At 54.8% G+C, this 16,342-nt stretch overlaps 1 protein-coding gene, 1 long non-coding RNA gene and 1 pseudogene across 2 annotated transcripts; 2 read left to right on the top strand and 1 right to left on the bottom strand.

Moving 5' to 3' along the window:
• Nucleotides 1–1,787: 1,787 nt before the first annotated feature.
• Nucleotides 1,788–3,594, top strand: LOC136786785 (feather keratin Cos2-3-like; annotated as a pseudogene).
• A 783-nt stretch (nucleotides 3,595–4,377) lies between these two features.
• On the bottom strand, nucleotides 4,378–5,963 carry LOC136786787 (uncharacterized). The gene is made up of 2 exons (XR_010826257.1): nucleotides 5,520–5,963; nucleotides 4,378–5,291 (listed from the first exon to the last, which is right to left on the bottom strand). It is a non-coding gene; the product is annotated as an uncharacterized lncRNA (long non-coding RNA).
• A 6,289-nt stretch (nucleotides 5,964–12,252) lies between these two features.
• On the top strand, nucleotides 12,253–14,115 carry LOC136786786 (feather keratin Cos2-3-like). Its single transcript, XM_066981663.1, has 2 exons — nucleotides 12,253–12,433; nucleotides 12,809–14,115. The coding sequence occupies exons 1-2, from the start codon at nucleotides 12,335–12,337 to the stop codon at nucleotides 13,133–13,135; spliced, it is 426 nt and encodes a 141-aa protein (XP_066837764.1). The 5' UTR covers nucleotides 12,253–12,334; the 3' UTR covers nucleotides 13,136–14,115.
• The last annotated feature ends 2,227 nt before the right edge of the window (nucleotides 14,116–16,342 follow it).

Here is a 16,342-nt window from a genome sequence, read left to right as displayed (position 1 = left end):
AGGGTGCCTCCTGCACCCAAAACCCTTTCCTGAGGCTCTGCTTCCTCGGCAGCCAGCCCCCACCCCGCATTACTCTGGGGGTGCTTCCTGCCCAAGAGGAAAATCCTTTTCTTTGCTCCTTTGCACCATCCTGAGGCTCTGGTCAGCCCCTTTCTCCAGCCTTCCTGCATTCTCCGAAGCCCCCTTGTGACCTACGCTGTCACCACCTGTGTGCCCCGGTTGGGGACCATGCACAAACTGGCCAAGGGTGCCCTCCTTCCTGACGTGCGGAAAACAGACTCCACAATAAGGAAGATTGTAAAGTAGGTATGTTTATTCAGCTGTGGGCAGCACGGGGGGGTAGCCCCTCCAAAATCGTGTGCACCTGATGCGGCAACTGTCCATGGTTATATGCAGCAAAGAGTTACATATACATGAAGTTTCACAATACACCTATACATATTCATAACCTATCCCCGCTTCATATTAAAATTAGTTCCAAGGAGTCATTTCCATAAACTCCTCCCATCTGCACTTGCGCAGTGTATTCTGGTGGTGGTCTCTGGGGGCCGTGGGGATGAAGACTGATGACTATTCCTCGTCACCGCTGGTTGACCTCTTGTCTCTGCACGGACGCAGTTGCTTCTTGGATCTTGTCCATCCACAGGAACACTTTCTACCAGTTTCTTAAGATAGGCTCACACTCTTATTAAGAGACTGACCTTGGTAAAGGGGCTCAAGGCTTCTTGCTTTAATTAATTTTCACAAGCAGCATAGTTAGTAAAGACACTAAGTAGCATCCTAGTTTCATGCCGTCAGCACTCTATCTCTACTTGATAAGATTCCCCTAACTCCCTCTCTCAGTCCCCCCTTTTAGTTAGTACGTTAGAAAGTTCTATTTTAAAAAGTTAGTAAATTATTGTATTCTCCAAACTCCTTCTCTCATTCCGACTGCTCGTAGCCTTAATGAAAACGTTCAGCAGGACTGGATGACTCTGGCATTGCCAGGTGCTACTCAGGCAGAAGGTGCCCTCCATGCCAAAGCTGCTGGTCAGGGCCCCTGGGAAGGGCTCCCAGGAACTATGAACATGGTGTTTGATGGTCAGCCATGCTGAAGCACTCCAAATGCTGAGCATTTGTCTGGCGCAAGGGGGGGCAGCAAGCAGTTTACTCTTGGCACTGTGTGATCCCTTTGCTGTGAAATCCCGCACGTGGAGGAGCGACAGCTGCCCCTGTGCCTTCAGGAGAACCAGCCTGACATGGGCTGGATGGGAATCTGTGCCCCCTGTGGTGCATTTCTGAGACAATGCTGGCAGGCCTTTACAGACAGGTGTGAGGAGATGGGCCTGGCTCCGGCACTGACTCCCAGGAGGACCTGGCAGTGTCCAGGGGTGGAAATCCCTCACTGACAGGCACTATCAGGAGCCTCACAGCAGTCTGCTTCTCCTATACATCCCAAGGTGGTCGATGGACAGCCACGCTGAGGCACTCCAAACATTGTTACCTTGAATTAAACCAAGGACCCAAACTGTCCTGATACGGTCCTTGTTGGGGCCTGAAGTTGGCAGTACCAGAGGGTGATTGTTGCAGCGTGAGGAAAAAGAGGACTCAGAAGAAAGGAGCTGTGTTTCAGTGCCTCTTCCCTGGACACATCTCTACCAGGCTGGTGCCATCTCCGTTCAGCAGCTCTCAGTCTCCTTCTGTCCCTGGGAACCTGCTCCCCTGCACGACTCATGCACAGAGCAGGGGAGAGTGCTGACACTGTGCACATTCCCTCGTGATAAAGGGAAAACAAGGACACACGCATGTGCTGATCTATACCTGCATGAGTCATGCACAAATCTGTGCACCCACGTGCGTTCACACAGAGCCAGCTGCACACAGGTTGTCACAAGACAAGAGCAGATTAGAGAACACAAGCAAGCAGGCCCTCAGGTGACTGCACAAGGTGAGCCTATGAGGAGAGGTGCTATATTCTGGACCTCGTTCTCATAGCAGCTGGGGCTGGTGGGAATGTGAAGCTCAAGGGCAGACTTCGCTGTAGTGACAGTGGAATGGTGGAATTGAGGATCCTGAGCACAGCGAGGAGGAAGCACAACAGACTTCATGCACTGGACTTCTGGAGAGCAGACGTTGGCCTGCTCAGGCATCTGCTTGGAAGTGTACCATGATACAAAGCCCTGACGGGGAGATGGGCCCAAGAAGGCTGGTTAATATTCAAGGATCACCTCCTCCAAGCTCAGGAGCGATGCATCCCAACAAAGACAGAGTGAGGCAAAATGCCAGGAGACCTGCGTGGATGAACATGGAGCAACTGGCTAAACTCAAACATGACAGAGAAGGCCACAGAGGGTGGGAGCAAGGACAGGTAACCTGGAAAGAATACAGAGACATTGTCTGATGAGTAAGTTAGGAGAGCTCAATCTGCTCTAATTAGATTAGAGAGCTAATCTCTGCTCTGCTTCACTGAGACCCCACCTGGAGTGCTGTGTTCAGCTTTGGGGCCCCCAGCATGAGAAAGATATAGACCTGTTAGAGTGGGTCCAGAGGAGAGCCATGAAGATGATCAGAGGGGACCCGTCCAGCACTTCCGGTGAGTCTTCTGCCCTCACTGATGCATTCCTGCCCTAGAAATCCTTGGACATTTCATCCCAGCACTCTAAAGAAACCATTGCTGTGGAATGGCCATGGCCTAGATCTGGAAATGAAAAGGCAGCAGTGCAGGAAACCAACACACAGACCATAACATTTGTTGGAATGGTTTGCATTCAAGATGAGCTTCTCAGAAAATTGTTACCTCTGCCAAGGGTGCCCCTGGGCCTGCGGCAATGAAGTACCAGTATAAAAGGCAGCCCAGCTCCCTGCTCTCTCATCCAATTCTCTCGCCTCATCCTCCTTGGGAACCAGGTGAGTCTGAAGCCCTCTCTCCTCCTCTTCTGAACTAGAAGGGATCTTGCATCAATAGACATCACATCTGATGGTGGTTCAGTGCTATGCTGGGTCTTGGAGTTCCTTGCCATGGGAGAGGGGTGGAGAGAGACATTCTGTGTAGAGAGAGGCTGGGACATGGTGCTGAGGCAGCTTTTTGGATTACGTGCTACGGGATTGTCTCATTGGTTCAGGCTGCTCTTTGAAGGGCCCTGTCAGCACAAAGCGATGAAGACCATGAGCCTCCTGGCAGAGCCTCCCCATCCACCCTCAGCAGTTGTCTTGGCTCCTTTGTTTTGGGTAACAGGGCTGCTCCTCACCTACCCATGCGTTCTGCTTCCTCTCTGCCCTCTCTCCCAGGTGCATCTCCAGCCCCCAGACATGTCCTGCTACAACCAGTGCCTGCCATGCCGGCCCTGTGGCCCGACCCCACTGGCCAGCAGCTGCAACGAGCCCTGCGTCAGGCAGTGCCAGAACTCCACCGTCGTCATTGAGCCCTCTCCTGTGGTGGTGACCCTGCCCGGACCCATCCTCAGCTCCTTCCCGCAGAACACCGTTGTGGGATCCTCCACCTCTGCTGCCGTTGGCAGCATCCTCAGCTGTGACGGAGTCCCCATCACCTCTGGCTGCTGTGACCTCTCGGGCATTTCCAGCCGCTACTGTGGCAGAAGGTGCCTGCCCTGCTAAAGCCACTGGCCATGGCCCTGGGGTTCCAGCACGACCATGGTGCTGGACAATAGAAGGAGGAATCTTCAGGCCATTGCTTGCAGAATGACTGACTTTCCTCACCTCCTCTGGCAGACATTGGCAGGAGCCAGACCAGAGGCTACCCCGAGATTTCTCAAAACATGCCTCATGTCTCTCTTTCCATCCCTCCACCTACCTCCTTCTCTCCCTTTTCTTTGTGTTCTTCTTCTCCCATGGGCTGTGGGGCTCCTCAGAGACCGCCCTCCCACTGCGGTAACAGCAGACACATGCCCTGCATGATCTGCGCCATGGGCAAGGGACGCTGTCTCTCACTAGGCCCTGGTGATCCCTGCACTGAGGGGCCTCTGCTCAGAGTGACCTGCTTTTCCTCTGTACACTCATTAAAGATTTCTGCATCCCAGCCTTGGCTGTAGATGTTATTTTCCCCCCGTGTATGCCCTCTTGAGCTGCCCAGGGAGAATGGTTTTGCCCTTGCTGGGTACAAGATGGGTGTTTAAGGAGCCTCTTCCCTACTCCCAGAAGAATGGGAGGTTGCGACACGCTGCAGAGGGTCCTCTCTTGGGCACTGCCCCTTGCAGCTGCAGAAGACATCCCTGGCTTTCACAGAGCAAGGGGCAATCTATCCCTGCCTTGCAGCGTCTCTGCCCACAGCTCCCCCTGTCCTGCAAACAGAGAGCACAATCTCTGCTGTCCTCACGGGAAAAGCTACGAGTCTGTGGGAGGCTGTGGAGGCTGGGCACCCTGCAGGCTCTTAGGAACGGGCTTCCTCTTGCTCAGGACAGTGCTGTGCTGGGTAAGCAGGTGGGGACAGAAGATGGATGACAGATGTGGGGAATGGGTGGAATAAGTGCAGGGATGCCCCACCGCTTCTACTCCACCTTCATCTCCCCTCTTTTGCCCCACCTCAGGGCTATGGCCAGCACACATGGGCATGTGTGGCAGGAACATGTGTCCCATGAGGCCCAACTGCCCCCAGCACAGCACTTGGCAGGGCCCAGGTGGTGGCACACAGGCAGGGCCGACCCCCTTCACAAGTCAGCATTGGTGTTAGCCGTAATGGACCATACACGGCAATCTCCAGTCCCTGAGGACCCTGCACCCCCATGGGCTGGGTCAGTGCAAAGACAGCAAGCAGTTTGCATGCCCCCACGCTGCTCTGTGGTGCCCACTTGCCCCCAGGCATGCAGCAGCTTTCCTCAGGCCCAGGACCTGCACTCACAGGGACTTCCTCACATTCCTTTCCACTTTTCCTGACCGTTTGGTTTGCTCCTGCTCAAGCAAGAGGTTGTTTCTCTGTTTCTTCTTTCCGTTATGTAGAGGCTATCTTCAGGATGTTTGCAGCGCTCTGGTGCCCAGCTGCACTTCAAGGATGCCCATCGTTTCCAGGCCCAGTTTGACTGCTGGCAGACATTTTTCCTGTCATTGCTTTGCAGCCCCCTGATGTCTGCAGTTTCTCATTAGAGCCTGGTTACCTCTGTAACAGCTCCCATCAGCAGGGCACCCTGTCCCTGCTCGATTACAGAGCTGTTTCCTTAGAGATCCACGTATGGCCCTGCTTGGTACAGCCTTGTCATGTCCAGAAGGAATCAACCATGCAGGCAAGAGAGAAGAGCCAAAGGTGTGCTGGGGTAGACCCTTTGTCTTTCCTGGTGTCAGAGGAATGGAATCAGCCACAGCTGCAAGAGAACGTAACCAGTTTAGCCCAGGTGAAGGAATGGCACTGCCAGGGCTAAGGTGTGGGGTACACAACAGGAAAGAGACCCAGGCAGAGCTCTGACAAACATTTCTGGTTTGTTGGGATGGCCCATGGCCCTGGAAGGGCTTGGCCTGTGTTGCAACTCAATACAGGACTGGTAGTTCCTGGAGACATTGGTTTGTTAATTGCCCTACTGTTTATTGCCTACCTTCAATGCCCCAGGAGACAGTATGTCAACCTTGGGTGAAGTTCTTGGTGTGTCGTTGGCAAATGGATAAAACTGTGGGTGGATTCTGCTTCTGTGTTTGCACAAGGCAGCTTAGCTTGGATGAGACACCCACTAAGCTGAGGAAACCCCTCATGTGGAGCTGCCCCTTTGCCTTCAGGAGAACCAGCCTGACGTGGGCTGGATGGGAATCTGTCCCCTCTGCGATGCATTTCTGAGACAATGCTGGCAGGCCTTTATAGACAGGTGTGAGGAGATGGACCTGGCTCCAGCACTGACTCCCAGGAGGACCTGGCAGTGTCCAGGGGTGGAAATCCCTCACTGACAGGCACTATCAGGAGCCTCACAGCAGTCTGCTTCTCCTATACATCCCAAAGTGGTCGATGGACAGCCACGCTGAGGCACTCCAAACAGTGTTACCTTGAATTAAACCAAGGACCCAAACTGTCCTGATACGGTCCTTGCTGGGGCCTGAAGTTGGCAGTACCAGAGGGTGATTGTTGCAGCGTGAGGAAAAGGAGGGCTCAGGAGAAAGGAGCTGTGTTTCGGTGCCTCTTCCCTGGACACATCTCTGCCAGGCTGGTGCCATCTCCGTTCAGCTGCACCCAGGCTCCAGACCCTCAGCAGAACTGGAGTGCCTTGGAGGGGCCGGGCTGGCGGGGGAACCCCCGGGGCTGCGGGGCGAGGTGGTCCCGGCGGGCGGAGCGGCAGCGCCCCCTGGGGGCTGTGCCCCTGCCTCGCCCCCGCCACACACGCCCGGCCCCGCCCGCCACGGTTCCTGCCCGGCCGCAGCCCCGGCTCCTCTCCCCGTGGCTCTCAGGGCGCAGTAATACACCGCCGCGTCCCGAAGCCGGGGCTGGGCGAGCCACAGGGCGCTGGACCGGCGGTCTGCTGCCACCCACAGCCACCCCTCCGGGTCTGACACTGGTCTGGAGTCTTTGCGACTGCTCACGAGGAATGCGGGGCCTCGGCCCGGGAGCTGACGGTACCACTGGATGAAGTCGCTGGTTTGGATGTTGGGGTGTGAGCAGGTGATGTTGATGCCGGTGCCATCCCTGGTCTCTGCCCACGGCTCCTGCTGCACCTGGGCTCTGCCTGTAGCCACTGCCAAGAAGAAAAGGAGGAGAAAACTCAGAAAAGGGCTTTTCTACTACTGAAAATGTCAGGCGGAGGGGGGAGGGGGATGGAGAAGACGAAAACGGTTGACAGCTGACGGGAGCATTTTCTCAGAAGAAAGCACACAAAGGCATTTCTCCGGGAATGGTTATTTGGGGACCAGGTCGGAGCAGGGCTGTTTGGAAGGAGGGTCCGAGCCGAGCCAGGAGGAGAAGGGAAGCAGGCAGGAACGAGTGGGGGTGTGCCGAAAGGAGAGGAGGAAGGCAGGGAGCAAGGCAAGGTGGGAGGGAACGGCCGGCTGAGCTCGCTGGAGGCAGACGGGACGGCTGCAGAGGGAGGACAGAGGGGAGCGAGGTCCGTGAGAAGCCGGCGGGCCAGCAGCGAGGGCAGCCCCGGCCCCCCGCAGCCCCCGTCCCGGCCCCGCCGCCGGCAGCCCCGCGCACCCAGGAGCACCGCGGCCAGCCCCGCCAGCCCTGCGGCCCGGCCCTGCCGCATCCCGCCGCTCCGCCGCCCGCGCCGCGCTGCCCCCGCCAGCCCCGGCTCTGCTCCGCCCGCGGCGCCTCCTCCCCGCCGCCGCCGCCCGGCGCCGCCAGCTCCGCCCCGGGGCCGCTCGGGGGCTGGCCCGGGCTGCGAGTGCTGGGCGCCTGGGGGCGGGCAGGGCTTGGGCTGCTGCCAGCGGGGCTCTGCCCGTCCTGCAGCCCAGCCCGGGACGCGGAGGCGTGCGGGGAAAGGCTGAGGCAGCTCCTTCGGCACGGGAGAGGAGAGGGGAGGGGAAGGGAGTGGGAGGGGGAGAGGGAGTGGAGAAAGCAGCTGCCCGTCTGCAGCGTCCCCAGCAAGAGGGGCAGGTAGAGGGCAGTGGGCCTGGCTAGACTGGGCCTGGTAGTGTGGTGATGAGAAGCACTGGTTCCCCAGCTGTGGCCGGCACTGCCGGCAGCTCGAATGGTATCGAAGCTGAGCACATATCCGGGAGACACACAGACAAGGTCATGCACACCGCATTTGAGGACTATACACCCAGGCCGGTACCCCCAGTAGCTGCTTTTGGAGACCCAAAAGACTCCTGCCACATTTGCCTGGAGTCTGAGACCCGCTTCACCTGCTCCAGGCGCTTCACAGGGACCCCCTGGCTCCAGCAGCTGACAGCACAGGCCAAAGGCGACCTCACCCCCAGTCTGACTCCAGCACCTGGTGCCAAATCCACTCCTGCTGCTCCACCAGCAGCTGGCCCTTTCTCCTTGCAGCACACATGCACATGGGACAGAGCGAGATTACGCAGAGGTAAGGAAAGATTCCAGAAGAGGACAGGACTGACGGCGGTGCTCAGGTGCAGGGCCCAGCCACACAAGTGCATGGAGCAGCCCCTTTTACACCTTGCTCTGTCTGCCCTGGTGTGCTCCTCCTGGCTCCCCTTGCCCTGCATGTCCCCTCCTGGGGTTGTATAGGTCTGTCCTGCACCCATCCCAGCCTGTGTCCTGGCCCACAGCTGTAGGAGGTGCAAGGCCCAGGCTGATCTTCCTGGCAGTGGCACCTGTGGCTTCTTGATAGGCCGACAACTGGTGTGAATGGTGAGGTTTGTCTCTTGTCATTGCCTCTGTGTTTGTCTTCTCTGGTCTTGGTCTCTGTTTGCTTGTTGAATGCCTCCTCTTTTCTTAGCATCCCAATGGAGAAGGTCCCCAATCTGATAACCTCACTGGCATAAACATGTCCACAGCCCCGTGTACGCCCCCCAAATGGCGTGACTGCCCACATTTGGTCTCCTCACTGCCTCCCTCATCATCTGTCAGTCAGGTTTGTATCTCTGTGTGTTTTTTCCAGCTTCCTACTGTTCTTTCTCTCTGCCCCCCTCGCAAGTGCTGAAGGGCTGCTTCTAGGGTAGGAAACAAGGAGGGAATAGCTGAAAGGTAAGAAAGAAAATAAGGGCTGCTGTGGAAGCAGTGATGGCAGCTTCCCCAAGACCTCCATTGCTGGAGAGTAGAGAAAACGGCATGGCCCTGAAAGCAGAGACAGAGAGCACAGCAGAGGAAACAAACAAACAACCTCCCTCTGTTTCTCAGGTTTCCCATGACTTCCTTTACCTTTTCAGTCCTTAGGCTGTAGATTGGTGCATGGAGCAGGGGCATCACAGCCCTGGAGAAGATGGACACCACTTTGTTGAGGGAGACATTGTCAATGGGGTGGGTATAGAGGAGGAAATGTAGCCAGCTCTCTGCAGAAGCCATCTGCATGAGAGAGAGCGAATCCCAGAAGAAGCTGTGATTGTGTAGGGCCAGAGCAGGGCAAACGAAGGGTGAGCGCCACTTGCGCCAAGGAAGGGAGCAGGAGCTCAGACCACAGGCCTCCCACCAGACTGGAGTACTGCAGTGGGTGGCAGATGCACACAGCTTGGTCCTAGGTCATGAGTGAGAAGAGGACATCCCTGTTTAGGCCCACTAGTGGAGGCAGAGGAGCCAGAGCACACAGCTGGAAAAGTAAATTGTCCTATCTGCAGAGAAGGCATCTAAAAGCATAAGAGGCATCCTGACCAAGACGTGGCACATGTCAGTGAATGGGAGGTTTCCAAAGATAAACTACAGGGAAGGATGCAAGGGCTGGTTGGGCTCCACCATCATGAGTGTATTCCCAGTCTGGATCAAGAGGTAGATGGCTGAGTCCAGAATGAAGAGCAGTAGCTCTCAGCTCTCAGCCAAACCCAGCAGCAACAAAAGAAACCACTCTGTAGACCTTCCCCTCACCCCTGTGGGAAGATACCAGGGGCAGGAGGAAGGAGGAGATGGAGTTGCTGCTCAGGATTCAGGGTCTTCCACCACTCGATATCTTCTGAGGAAAAACACAGCAGGGTCTCAGCAAGCCAGGATGTTCCTTCAGAGACAGGAGAAAGTGAGATCAGAACCCTGGAGTTCAGGAGAGCAGCATTTGCTTTCTTTGCTGTGTGAACACGTACCTGTCTGTGTGCGCCCAAATATACTTCAGTATGCATCCAGGAGTGTCTGTGAGTGCACCCATGAGTTCATGCATCTTTTTACATGAGCAGCAGTGTGCATGAGTGCTGTTCCCTCCACCCGCTTTTGATGTCATGAATGATATCGATATGTGATCGAGGGTCACATTGGGAATTAACAGGAAAAGTGATCTGTCAACAGCATCCCTCCAAGGCTGAGATGTGGTGACTGTGCATGTTGCCCCATGCTTCCTGAGCAGTCCGAACGAGAGGTCATCTGAGAAACCCTCCAGAGGATCACAGGCTGCACCTCCAGCACGCACGTAGTCCAACCCTGTGTTCAGAGCGGGTCTCATCAGATCAGGTTGCTCAGGATCAAGTCCAGGCAAAGTCTGAACTCTTCCAAGGATGGAGCTCCCCTAGCATCTCTTTGGCAATCTGCTCCAGGCCTTGACCGCCTTCAGGGTAAATAGGACCCATGTTCCTCTGGTTCAATGCCACTTCTGCCCAAGGTTTCAGCCCCTGCATGACTCAGCTCCAGGCCCATGAGTCACAGAAGTATGTGTGGCATTGGTTTCCCCATGGGGGACCCCTGTCCCACCCCAGACACCACTGACACCGCACCAGCAGCAGATCTACGTAGGGCTGGGCCTGCTTGAAGAGGGCAGGATTTCTCAGCCTGTCTCCCTGTACATAAAGCTAACACCATCCTTTTGAACTCTCTAGCCATGGGGAGTGCAGCTGTGTCCTGGCCTGGAGAAGCAGGGAGGGGTGACTGGCACCACGCTCTTACACTCTGAATCTTGTGTTACAGAATTAAAATAAGGATCCAAACTGTTGTGGGCCCATTCTTGTTGGGGACTGAAATTGGCAGTGAACTTCCTAGGGTCGGGAGGCAGTGGGCTACAGATACAGAAGGCCGCATTTCATCATGTGTGCTGTGGGCACTTCTGGGCTGGGTTTGTTCTGTGATTGTTCAGCTGTTCTCAGGCTCCTTCTTGCCCTGGCTGCTCTCTGGAGCTCATGGACAGAGCAGTGGAGAATGCCCTGAGGTGACCAGCCCATTTTCTTGTGAGGGGGGCCACACAGTTCTCACAAACACACACCTTCTCTTGCACACCTGCGTGGAATCATGCAAAACTGCACCCACAGACACTTGCACAAATCCAGCACACAGGCTGTCGTAGTTTCACACTGATGGCCAACTAAACTCCACCACACAGCTCTCTCACACCCGCTGCTGAAAGGAAGATGTGGGGAGAGAATGTGATTTAAGCTAAAGGGCTTAAAAGTTGAGGTAGGGATAATATAATTAAAGGGGAAAAAAAAAAAAAAAGAAGGAAATAAAAGAAGAAAAATAAAGAATGAGCAAAGGCCATTTGGAAACAACTTGAGAAATATTTATTCGCCACTTCCCATCAGCAAGTAATGTTTGTCCATGTGTTTGGAAGCACAGACTCAATATGCCCACCCCTGGTTTTCCTTCCCCTTTCACATCTTTACTGCTGAGTGTTCGAGTACGGAATATCCCTTTGGTTGATTTAGGTCAACTGCCCTGGTGACGTCCCCTCCCCACCTCTTGCCCACCCCCTACCTCCTGGCTTTGGGGGGCTTGGAGAGAGTCCTGATGCTGTGCCAGCACTGCTCCACTATAGCCCCAACACTGGTGTGATGGCAATGCTGTTCTAGCTCCAAGCGCAGAGCACAGCATTCTAGGGGCTGCAGTGGGGAATGTTAACTCTGTCCCAGGCAGCCCCAGTACAGGCAAGTGCCCACAAGAGAGGAACCTGTGCATGAACGTGACACAGTGTGCAGCAAAGATTCTGGACAGCATTTGGGCAAAGTACATGCTGTGACCTCGTAGGGAGGGGAGGTGGACTGGGAGCCTTGCAGAAGGCACTGGAGCCAGGGCTCTTGACAAGACAACGTCAGCTTTCTTGGGCCTTGCACTTAAGGCCTGAGAATCCCATTTGTTAGCCTGAGTAGCAGTGGTAAGGGAAAGTGCTGGAGTGCCCCTACTGATCATTGGTGGGTGTCATGACAGAAATAAGCTTGCATCATGTAAGGAGGAGGTGTATGATTTTATTTATTTTTTAAAACAATAAATGAAAGGCATGAAGTTATGGGAGTGAAGAAGGAATTCTCTATGGACAGGATCTGCACTGTGTGTCTTGGGAAAACCCAGCCGGCTCTGTCCGATGCTGGTAGAAGGCAGGGTCACCTGCACATGAAAGGTTTACTTTCTGTCTACATTCATGTTCTTATTCCTTCTAACTAAAACAGACAATGTCCTGTTGGGCCTTTCTTTTGGGATCCAGAAAGAGCCCTGCACAACCTCTCGCCCCATACAGATATCCCTGGGTCAGATCAGGAGGAGGCAAAACAGGCCATCAGGTTTTCCCTGAGGGCAGTGTCAGGAGGGGTAGGGTCACAGGCAGGAGCTGGGTCACCTGTAGGCAAAAGGGCCCCAAAGAGCCCCTAGGGAGTCACCCACACTGACCTCATTTGCCTTTCCTGGACCCTTCCAGCACGTGAGCTGAGTCTTCTGCCCACACTGATGTGTGTTGCCTGGAAATACTTGGGCCTCCCTACCTGCCACTCAGAAGTTGCCTTCTCTGGGGAAAGGGCATAAAGCAGGAAATGAAAAGCAGCATCACAGGAAGGCAACACACATCCCGTATCATTAGGTGGGATGTTTTGCATGCACGAGTAGCTTGTCAGAAAATAGTCCCTGCTTCAAGGGATGCCTCTGGACATGGGGCAGCTAAGGCGCACTATAAAAGCCAGCCCAGGTCTGTGCTCTCTCATCCACTTCTCTGGCCTTCTTCTCCTTGGGAACAAGGTGAGTGTGAAGCCCCTTCTTGTCCCCCTCACTCTCGCATGGGAGGACTCAGTTCCATGGACCTTTCAGCTGCTCTCAGCTGTGTTCCACGCCAAATCTTGGGGCTGCTGGTTGTGGGAGAGTCAAGGGGTAGAAGGTTTGTCATGGAGGAAGACTGGGCCTTTAGTATGATGGCTCCTGGGCTGGAGCCTAGAGTGTAGCCAGGCTCTGGTGGTTCTTTTTGGGCTCTGGCAGGGTGAGGCCAAAAAGCCCTGGCACATCCCTGCACAGCCTCCAGCTCACAGCACTGCCTGTGCCTTGGTTCCCTCAGGGTGTGGTGACATGCTTTTCCTCATGCATGCCCATGTTCTGCTTCCTCCCTGCCCTCTCTCCCAGGTGCACCTCCTGCCCCCAGACATGTCCTGCTACGACCAGTGCCGGCCGTGCCAGCCCTGCGGCCCGACCCCGCTGGCCAGCAGCTGCAACGAGCCCTGCGTCAGGCAGTGCCAGAACTCCACCATCGTCATTGAGCCCTCTCCTGTGGTGGTGACCCTGCCCGGCCCCATCCTCAGCTCCTTCCCGCAGAACACTGTTGTGGGATCCTCCACCTCTGCTGCTGTTGGCAGCATCCTCAGCTGTGACGGAGTCCCCATCAACTCTGGATGCTGTGACCTCTCCTGTATTACCAGCCGCTACTGTGGCAGCAGGTGCCGCCCCTGCTAAAGATGCCGGACAGTGCCCCAGACCAGGACCCCAGGAACTCAGAACATGCTGCTGGACAAAAATGGACGGAAGAACAGACTTTGTGCCGCTGTTTTAAGAGGAGCTGACCATTTCTGACTTGTCCTGTAAAGACAGACAGGAAGGGGCCAGCCTGGATTCTATGACAACATGGCCGATGTATATCTATCCTGTTTTCCACACACTCTTTTCCTTTCTTTTCTTTCTTGCCCTCTGCTTTCCGTAAGGCCCCCAGAAACCAGCCTGGAGTGACCTGCTAGCCCCTCTCCCCTTGTGGGCCAGGTAGATTGATGCCCTGTTGCAAGTCTGCCATTGGAAAAGCCGAACAGATTTTTGTCTGCTCCTGCTGTGCTACGATCTTGGGGCCTCCTCTTGGAGTCACCTCATTTCCCCCTGAGACTTGATAAACATTTGCAGCAACCCTGAGTGTGTCCCTGTGTGGTCTTTTCCTCTGAATACAGATGACCAAGGGAGAAAACCATTCCTTAGTGGGAATAGGCTGGGGGCACTGCCTCATGCCTCTAGGCACTGGAATGCAGGACATACTGCAGCAATTCATCTTTCAGGCACTGTCTGTTGAAGCTGAGGAAGACATCCCTAGTTCTTCCACAGCCAATGGACACCAGTCCTTGACTTGTGACTTGTGACGTCTCCGCCTAGACAAGTGCTGTTGACATTGGAGGCTCCAGCTCTTGGGGAAGAGTGTTCCTCTTGCTTTGGGTGGAGCTGTGCTGGGGATGGAGGCTCAGACAAAGATGATACCGAAGGATTGTAGAAACTGGGAATGGTTAATTGTCTTGGGGAAGACCCTCTATCTCTACTCCACTTTCACCTTTCCTCCACCACCTGGTCATGGGCATCATGTCTGGGCATGGAGAGAAGGTAGAGCTTCCCTGTGCATCCCCATCACCCTTCAACACAGCATCTGGCATGGCCCAGCTGTTGCCAAGATGTGTAGGGCTGAGGGGATCCACAAGTTCGTACTGCCTGATGTGACTACCAGTCACATCAGGCCACACACTGGAGCCCCCAGTCCCTGTGAACCCAACTCTTTTTATGAAGGCAGGGCAAGGACAGGGACTGAAGCCCAAACATGCCCTCATGGCTGCTCGGTCTTGCTTTCTTTTCCCCAAGCATGGATCAGCTTTCATCAGGCCCTGGAACTCAGAGGCCCCATAGGTGGCACAGCCCCTCTATGCTCCAGAAAAGACATTCTGTGGGTGCAGATATCCCAGTGTCCACTGAGACATAGCAGTGAGAATGGGACCTGAGTGTGCACTCAGCAGGATCTGTGTATGGGCCCTGAATGGCACAGGGCAAGCACTGGCCCAACCACAGGGCACACACTGGGGGATCTTGTCTCAGGCATCAAGCTCCTCTGTCATTCCCAGAGCCGTGAGGATGAAGTGGCCCTTGTGCTCCAGGCAGCACCGCTGCTCCCCAAAACCAGGCCAGGGCCTTCCCACATCTGCACACACCTCGGGGCCCTGTGGTGTGGGGGTACTTTGCTTTCACACAGACTGTACATGCTGCCAGTGCCACGGGACCAAGACGGAGGATGGGGCTATTGCTCCATGGTGTGAGGGTGGGGGGACCTCTCCACAGGCCAGGTTCTCTGGGAGGCAGTGCTGGCTCAAGTGGCAGCACAAGGGCAACAAGCATCAGAACCAAGACCACCAAAGCCCAGGATAACCTCGGCTCCCAGCTCTGTACTGACCCCTCACCCGGGGCCTCTGCACAAGCTCAGGCCTAGCATAGCCCTGCCCCAGCTCTGCTGCATGTGTGCCTGTGCCTGGCCTCGCCTAATCTTTTCAGCCTGGCCTGGCCAGCCTCCTAGATGGTGCAGGTCCATCACTGGATGGAGCCTTTAGCCAGGCCTCTCTGGGGTCTGGCCTTAGCCTGCGCCCCAGCCCCAGCTCTCACCCAGGGACCGAGACCTTCTACACATAACACATCTATTGCCTGGGTTAGAGCAATAATCAATAGGTGCTCCTGAGCCAGAATTGTCTCCTGGCTAACACTGAAGTCTGAGACGGAGGAGCACACTCACAATTTGGAGATTCAACTTTGTCTTGGAAACGACAAAATCCTTCTAGAGAACAGGTCAACTTGTTGATTCCATCTTTCCTATTCCCAGCCTGCAGCATAAGTTACCTGAGGAGAACAAGAACAACATTTTAAAAAGACGTTGTCCACATAGCATCTCGTTGTCTCTGAAAACCATAGAATAACAGAACTCTAGGATATCCTAAGTTAGAACAGACAAACAAGGATCATCAAGTCCATCTCCTCTAGCTTCACGCAGGATTACCTGCAAATGAAACCACAGGTCTGAGAGTGTTGTCTAAATGCTTCTTGACTCCAGGCAGGCTTGTTGCTGTGACCACTTCCATGGGGAGGTTTTTTGAGTGCCTTAACTCACTTGCCATTCACTGCTTGGTAAAGAATATATATATTGACAGAAACGTCCTCAGAGAATGGGAACTGTGATGGGGTGGGAGGCACAAGCAGGAAATGTCTTGTGGTGAGTGAAAGACAAGGGAAAAGGGAACGTGTTTGGATACAGTCAAGGATCTTGCTCAGCATTATAGCCCCACAGGCCAGGCTCAGAAGGGGCCCAGCACCAGAGCAGAAACGGACAATGGTGTTCCTGGTACCCCCTCCGCACCCATGCTCCTAAGGTGAGCAGGAAGCAGAGTTTCTTTCAGGTCACTCCCCACAGTGACAAAGGGGGGCCATTCCCCATAGCCTTCAGAGAGATGAGGAGAAGGTAATAACAAAGAGGATGATGTGCCAGCCGGGATGGTCTGTTAAGCTCAGAAGAATGAATTCAGCCCCAAAGGTCCTGTTCTCCTTTGCCATGGCTCTAAGGTTTCAGAAGGGGATGATGTCAGACTGAGGTTTCATGTTGTAATTTCAGCAGTAGTAATTTGAGACAAGGCTGAGGCTGGTGCTGCCTTCCGCGAGACCACAGAGGAAAGAGGGCCCATGGCTGCCCCCTGCTGGGAGCTGCCTCGGCCAAGCTTTTCTTTCTCCAGGTTGCTTCAATTCTTGCTCTTGCAAGCAGACAAAAGAGTTTCTTCAAGTCTGAGGACATCAAAACACCACATTCAACATGCTTTGTGAGACAGAGGAAGCTTCATCAGCACAGCCTCGTTTCTCCTGCCAGGTCTCGGCATTTGCAGCCTG

This window comes from Anser cygnoides, chromosome 22 (assembly GCF_040182565.1).
Source record: "Anser cygnoides isolate HZ-2024a breed goose chromosome 22, Taihu_goose_T2T_genome, whole genome shotgun sequence".
NCBI classification, from domain to species: Eukaryota; Metazoa; Chordata; class Aves; order Anseriformes; family Anatidae; genus Anser; species Anser cygnoides.
The sequence above is the reverse complement of the archived record's forward strand: the minus strand, read 5'-3'. Positions and strand labels throughout refer to the sequence as shown.